This window comes from Poecilia latipinna, unplaced genomic scaffold (genome assembly GCF_001443285.1).
Source record: "Poecilia latipinna isolate Pla-1442-1.1 unplaced genomic scaffold, P_latipinna-1.0 Scaffold3803, whole genome shotgun sequence".
Taxonomy (NCBI): domain Eukaryota; kingdom Metazoa; phylum Chordata; class Actinopteri; order Cyprinodontiformes; family Poeciliidae; genus Poecilia; species Poecilia latipinna.
Genome location: NW_015116419.1, coordinates 27,198 through 33,876, shown reverse-complemented (window position 1 = coordinate 33,876; position 6,679 = coordinate 27,198). Strand labels below are relative to the sequence as shown.

The window sequence follows — 6,679 nt, the reverse complement described above, 5'->3', positions numbered from 1 at the left end:
GATGTTATACTTTTTGTAAAATGTTGTGTTTCATGTTTTTCAGTTCTGTTTTCATCCAGGTCACCATGGAAACTGGATTTTACATGTCATCGGGTCTTTCCTGGTTGAATAAAGTAAAAATAAATGAAATATTTCCCCTCCTTTACTGGTTAAAACTGGAGGAACTGCGGATGAACAGGCTTGCTGTTGGACCGGATGTTAAGCTGCAGATCATCATTAGCTCCTCCTCTCCTCAGGCTCAGGGCAGCAGTTGATCTGAACACCAGTTTGTGTTAAACACCAGGCCTGAACGGCGGCAGTCTGCAGCTCCTCTGAAACATGATTCTGCAGTAAAATGAGGGACCGCTGCAGGATTTCAGAGGGGAAACACCAGCAGCAGGTAGGAGAAGTTTCCTTTCTGGATGCTTTCATGTCTAATAACCGCGTCCTGACGCGTTCACACCTCCAGACATTCACTTCCGCTTCACCTGCGTCTTTTTCACCTGGAGGAAACATTTTGTTCTCGTGTTTTTCACAACACTTCACCTTCAGCTTCATTTGCATATTGACGTTAGAATGAAACGAGGAGGATGAACTGCAGAGCCGATGATTTATTTAGTTTCATTTTCTGATTTCTTCCGGGTTCATCATTTTCTAGCTTTTATTTTAACTCTGAACAGCAGAAAGAGAAAATAAATCAACATTTGAGCTTAATGTTGGGATTTATTGATAAAGTTTTGCTTTATTTTATTGTTTTACTTTTTATTAGTTTTCTTTCTGTTTATTTCCCATGATGCAACACCAGGAAGGAGAGATGGAGGCTTAAAACTCAAATCCATCCATCCATCCTTTGTTAAAAGAACCTTACATTCTCTCTTTACTGATATTTGAACGTTTATTTGAACGTTTTCGTCCCTCAGTTTTAAATCTTTCTCCTGGTTTTTGGTGGTTTTCTCACCTGAGCAGGTGGAGTTGATGGAGTCCCTGGTGGAGCTGCTGCTGGGTGAGCTGAGTCCCAGTGACCTTCAGTGACCTCCTGCGGAGACGGCGCTGTCTGAGGGTTGGTGAGGGGCAGCAGGCGCTGCAGGCGGTTGTGTGGTTCTGATTGGCGGCAGGCTGGAACTGACCCAGCAGGTTCATGAACATGACGGATCTGGTCGACGCCATGCAGGTCGGCAGCTCCACGGCCAAAAGTAAGACGACTCAACATTTTCAGGACAAAACAACAAGAGATGTCAACTTTAAACATGTCAGATATTTTGTTTTTCCTCAGATCTTTTCTTTTCTCTTTCCTCTCCAGAAAAGCGGTTTGATGATCTTCTGCCTGCAGAAATCCACAGGGTGAGTGACGTCGCATCTTTGTGATGCTGCAGATAAAACCCTCATAATCATCAGGTGGCCATATAATAATTTTATCATGATATATTGCGTCACTGTTGTTATAACAATAGAAATGATAAACTATTTCTTAGTTATTAGATAACTGTAAAGCGCCTCACACATAAATGGAAAAACCTTCCTGTTAGCTTTTTCAGAACGCCTCTCACTGAAAGAAAATGATTTATATCACTAACTGCACGAAGAGAATTCATTTAATTATTTTTCACATGTATTGAGATTTATTGATCCTCTCATGGAAAAGAACTGGTAAAATAGTAAAATTCACATTTCAGTCATTTTTTTACATTGACAAATGTAAATAAATGCTCTTCCCTACATCACAATGCTTTTTTAGACTGGAAGTCCACAGGAAGTCAGGTTGATCAGAAACTGATAAAATGATCATTTATCTGATCAGAAACTAATAAAATGATCATTTATCTGATCTGAAGGTTTGTTTGACATTTTTCCAGAAAACTGGACGTATAAAGTTAGTTCAATCTTATCTGTAGTTTTGTAGATTCATAATAATCTAGAGAAATGCTTTTCCAACTAACTTGTAGTTTGCTGTTTTAAAATCACATGTGGGACTTATTAATATTACTACTTTGGTTTGATGATTGGTCATTAAAGGTTTAGTTGTTAGTTTGGGTCACATGCTGACCATTTGCTAAAACTGGAAACCAGCAGCAAACAGGACGACACTGGAACATCTGTGGCTGTGAACCGACAAGTCGGTAAATAACCTGACAGGCTTATAACTGCTGGGAGGCGATCAGTGACATGAGAGGAACAAACCAAACCGAGTGCAGAGGGTCTTCACCTCAGGGGATTTACAAAGTGACTGAATATTAAAGATATACTGTCTCCTTAGAATATGACTTTTTCATATACATTGAATTTAAAACTGAATGTTTATCCTGTGAAAATATTTACATACATTTTGTATTAACTGCTAAATTTCACCTGCAAACGTGTTGACCTTCTGGAGTCATGTGATCAAAGAGGCTAAAAGCCGCTTTACTCCATCCAGGCTGACTGCTTTGGAGATATGTATCTATATAAATGATATTCTATCATTTTAAAATATATAAATATGTTTTTGATACGTCAAATTTATAACTAAAAGGGGAATGATTTTTGTTTTTAATCATTCGTGTTTTGAGGTTTGAAGCTTTGATTAAATTTGAGGTTAAGTAACGTTAGAAATGGTGTGATTTGTTTGTAAACTTAAATATTTGATTTCTCTAGTTATAAGTTTTTATCACAGTTTGGTTCCAGTCGATGTTCACACACAAAATTGCTCAGGACAAAGAGTGAGTTTTATAAATTACATAAGAGTATCTTCCTTCTAAGTCCAAAAGAACTGACCAATAAACAAAGACCCAGAGGTCACGACCTTGACTAGTTGGAGCTGATGTGACGTTTCAGGTGTCAGCTGTGGACCTGCTGTTGGAAATCCTGACGGACCTGAAAGAAGCCGAGTTCTGGAAGTTCAAATGGTTCCTGCAGCTGACGCAGCTCCAGCAGGCTCTGCCTCAGGTCCCATGGAGCGCCCTGCAGTTTTCAAACCGCACGCAGTTGGTCAGCATGATGTGGACCACCTGCGGTGATCGGTGCCTGGCGCTGGCTCAGGAGGTTCTGATGGACCTGGACAAGTCGGACCTGGTAGAGAAGCTTCCTCTGGTCACTTCCAGCGCTAAAGGTAACCAAAAATATTTATAAGTCATTTGCAGAACAGCACTGGTTTTTATAACAATATATTTTGAAAATGGACTATTTGTTTTGTTTTGTTTTGTTTTGTTTTGTTTTTTTTATTTAAATTTTTTTTAACCAAATAAAACAAAATAAGAGAAATTGAGCAGTTTTATTTGAACTCTTGATTCTGGACTCCAGATCTGCTCGGATGTTATATTTAAATATTTTCTGTAATTTTGCTCCAATATTCAAATGTACAGTTGGATGTTTTTATTTTTTAACTAACTATTAGCCAAATAAATATTTAGCTTCTTTGCTAAATATTTACCTCCAAATTAAATATTTATTTTGCTAATTAAGTTAAATAAATATTTATATTCAGAACTAAGCATTTAATTTTCAAATGTTTATTTTATAAACTAAATATTTAGTTCATACTTAAATAAGTAGCTAACTAATATATTTAGCAAGACAGCTAAATATTTAGTTGCCTAAATAATTTATTTTGGAACAAAATGTGTATTTAGTAAAGTAAATAAATGTTAGTTTAATAATACTAAATCAGAACTTTCTACAGAAGTCTTTATTTTTGCAACGTTTTTAGTTTCAAAAGCTGAACTTTCACTTCAGCATATTGAATTTAAAAGGCAGATGTTGTATGTTTCTTTCCTTTACAATCTAAAATGTTTAAATCTGAGGCCTAAATGACTGGATCTGACTTACAGGGAAACTTTCTCTGATGGATTTCTGGCCTGAACTGAAGCAGAAAGTGAGTAACTGGTCCGACTCCAGCTGACTGAAGCCTGTCAGCCTGTTGTGGTTTCCATTATTCTGTCTGCTGCTTGAATTGTTTAATCAGGTTAAAGACATGGAGTCTGTCATAAAGAAGCTGCTGGAGGTGTTGGAGGATCTGACCATCCAGGATGTGACAGATATCAGGAACGCCCTCAGCTGGGATTCGTCTGTCTGTCCTTATTTAAGCCTCTATTGGAGGCTGCAGGGCATGAATGCAGACCTGCAGGAAACCGTGTTGCTGCTGGTGCAGACGTTCAGCCAGCGTCCTGTGGACAAGATGGAGGAGCTGCTGTCCAGAATGCAGAGGCCCGATCTGGAGTTCGCTCTGATCACATCCACAGGAAGTGAGACAATAAAGTACAATAATAATATTTGATCATGTTACAGTCAATATTTCATGACTTTAGTGTTTTTCTGCTTCATCCATTAGAGAAACATGTTGTGGGAAAACGGAAATCTGCTCTGATGCAGAAGGTGAGAAATAATCCGGATCAGAGGTCAGAGATCCACATTTATCATTTAATTCACACGATAAAAGTTCATTTTCAATAATTCAATTTGAAAGCGAAACATTTAGCTTTAAAAGTAAATAGTTTACAAACTAAATAAATGGTTAACTCCAAAATAAATATTTATTTATGCAACTAAATATTTAGCTGTCTTGCTAAATATATTAGTTAGCTACTTATTTAAGTATGAACTAAATATTTAGTTTGTAAAATAAACATTTGGAAATTAAATGCTTAGTTTGGAATATAATCATTTACTTAACTTATTTAGCAAAGTAAATATTTAATTTTGAGGTCAATATTTAGCAGGCGAGCTAAATATTTATTTGGCTAATAATTAGCTTCATATTAAATATTTATTTGGGAACAAAGTATTTATTTTTAAACTAATTATTTAGCTTCCTATCTAAGTATTTAATTCACAAACTAAACACGTGTTTAAACCTTTTGGTTCGTCGGTTGTGTATTAATGGCCGTTGGACTAACTGCTATTTTACTGTTCATAAGATATATTACAACACTGATATTTGACAGTTGATTATGATTTTTAATTTATTGTTTTTTCTACTGCATCTTGGACATGTTTAGATTTCTCATTCTAAACCGCGGATAGAGAAGCTGAACCTGAAATCACTCCGGTTGTTTTTCACAGCGTAACCTGGAAACTGAACTGGTGTTGGCATTTGGACAGACAGGTTGTTTTTCCTTACTTTAGTTTTATTAGAGCCAATTCACAATGGTGTCTTAACGCACTTTGCAAAGAAATCATTTCAATTAATCAGTGTAAGATTAATTAATGGAAATTCTTCATGTATTTTAAAAGCAGTCAGATTGCAGGTGTTTGCTCAGCTACAGCGACCGCTCTGCATGTCAGCACCAGATTTTAATAATAATAAAACAAATGCTGTGCTGTAAACATTAAGATTTTTGCGGTCATTATCAAAAATAACTGTTTTTTCTGAGATGTGGGATCAGCACTTATATTGTTTTTATTTCATAATGTTCGTCTGCGGGTGAAAGTTAAGTTTGCTAAAGTCTTGACTGGTTCTGACCCAGTTTGTCAAACGAGACCTGGGAGGAAAACAGAGACGCTCCGGTGTTAATGGTGTTAATGGTTTAACTGTTTTCTGTGGGGGCTTCAGCCAATCAGAGCCAAGGAACATGAACGGCGCTCCTATTGGTCGCTTTGCAAACATCAGCGTGTTACGTAGCAATTTCAGCTTCCCAGGCTAAATTTCTTTTGATAGTTAAGAAAATATCTGTGAAACCTGAGCCACAGGAAAGCCAGAGATGTAAATGTGAAATTTAAAGTGTGTTTTGGGGCAGCAGGGCTTCACGTTTCCAGGTCAGTGGAAACCTGGAGGCAGTCAACTGGTCTCAGATAGCAACACATTTATGATTATTACATTGACTACAACTGTGCATGTCGTAACGTCATAAACTAAACTTATTATGAACGGATCATGTCTGGGCTCAGCTCTTCCAGGGAGATATTAGTTATAAGAAGCATGTGGAGAGAAAGAACTGTCTGGACTTTCAAAATAAAGCTCAAGACTCTTCAAATTAAGACCAAGTTAGTCAGAGGTTAGATAAAAATAAAAGTAGCAAAAATTCAGTAAAGCTGGTTCAGCTGCTGGCCTTAAAGGACGAAGAAGAGAAATATTGTTGATTCTAAACGTATCTGGATGGTTATTAAAAATTCACATTAAAATCAACAATTTGATCAAATCTATGATACGGATTCTCAAATAAATGGACTTAAAAGATCTCAGCTGGTTCAGAAGTTAACATTCAGTCATTCCTCTTTTAAAAACAATGTAATTTTCTGTGAAGAATAACCTCTTGGTTGTTCCAAAGGTGGATTCAGCTGCTGCTCATAATCATCCTGAATGTTCCAGGTGGCTACAATGGCTGCTGTTAAGACTCTTCTCCTGGAAACCTTCAACCGGCTGAACCTGAACGAGTTCCAGCAGTTCAGACGGTTCCTGCAGCTGACGGTCAGCCTGGAGGAGTTCCCTCACACCAGAACCTGGAGTCCGGCAGAGATCCAGAACAGAACCGACCTGGTGACGGTCATGGTGGAGGAGGAGGGAGTCGGGTCGGTGGAGAGAACCAGGAGCATCTTCAGGGTCATGAACAGAGCAGATCTGCTGCAGATGCTGCCAGGGAGCAGCGCCGGGAGGAAAGGTGACCGCTGCTGGGTTCTGCTGGTTCTGCTGGTTCTGTTGGTTCTGCTGGGTTCTGCTGGTTCTGCTGGTTCTGCTGGGTTCTGCTGGGTTCTGCTGGTTCTGCTGGTTCTGCTGGGTTCTGCTGGGTTC

The 6,679-nt window shown here is 38.1% G+C and overlaps 1 protein-coding gene across 4 annotated transcripts in view; it reads left to right on the top strand.

Moving 5' to 3' along the window:
* Nucleotides 1–217: 217 nt before the first annotated feature.
* LOC106941677 (caspase recruitment domain-containing protein 8-like) overlaps nucleotides 218–6,679 on the top strand; it is a 14,251-nt gene continuing 7,789 nt past the window's right edge. For all 4 annotated transcript variants that reach the window (XM_015024771.1, XM_015024769.1, XM_015024770.1 and 1 more), the window contains exons 1-8: nucleotides 218–379; nucleotides 946–1,172; nucleotides 1,280–1,320; nucleotides 2,791–3,064; nucleotides 3,783–3,826; nucleotides 3,917–4,196; nucleotides 4,283–4,326; nucleotides 6,260–6,548. In XM_015024771.1, coding sequence (XP_014880257.1) covers nucleotides 1,118–1,172; nucleotides 1,280–1,320; nucleotides 2,791–3,064; nucleotides 3,783–3,826; nucleotides 3,917–4,196; nucleotides 4,283–4,326; nucleotides 6,260–6,548 — 1,027 coding nt within the window. In that variant the 5' untranslated portion in view covers nucleotides 218–379; nucleotides 946–1,117. The remainder of the gene's footprint in view (nucleotides 380–945; nucleotides 1,173–1,279; nucleotides 1,321–2,790; nucleotides 3,065–3,782; nucleotides 3,827–3,916; nucleotides 4,197–4,282; nucleotides 4,327–6,259; nucleotides 6,549–6,679) is intronic.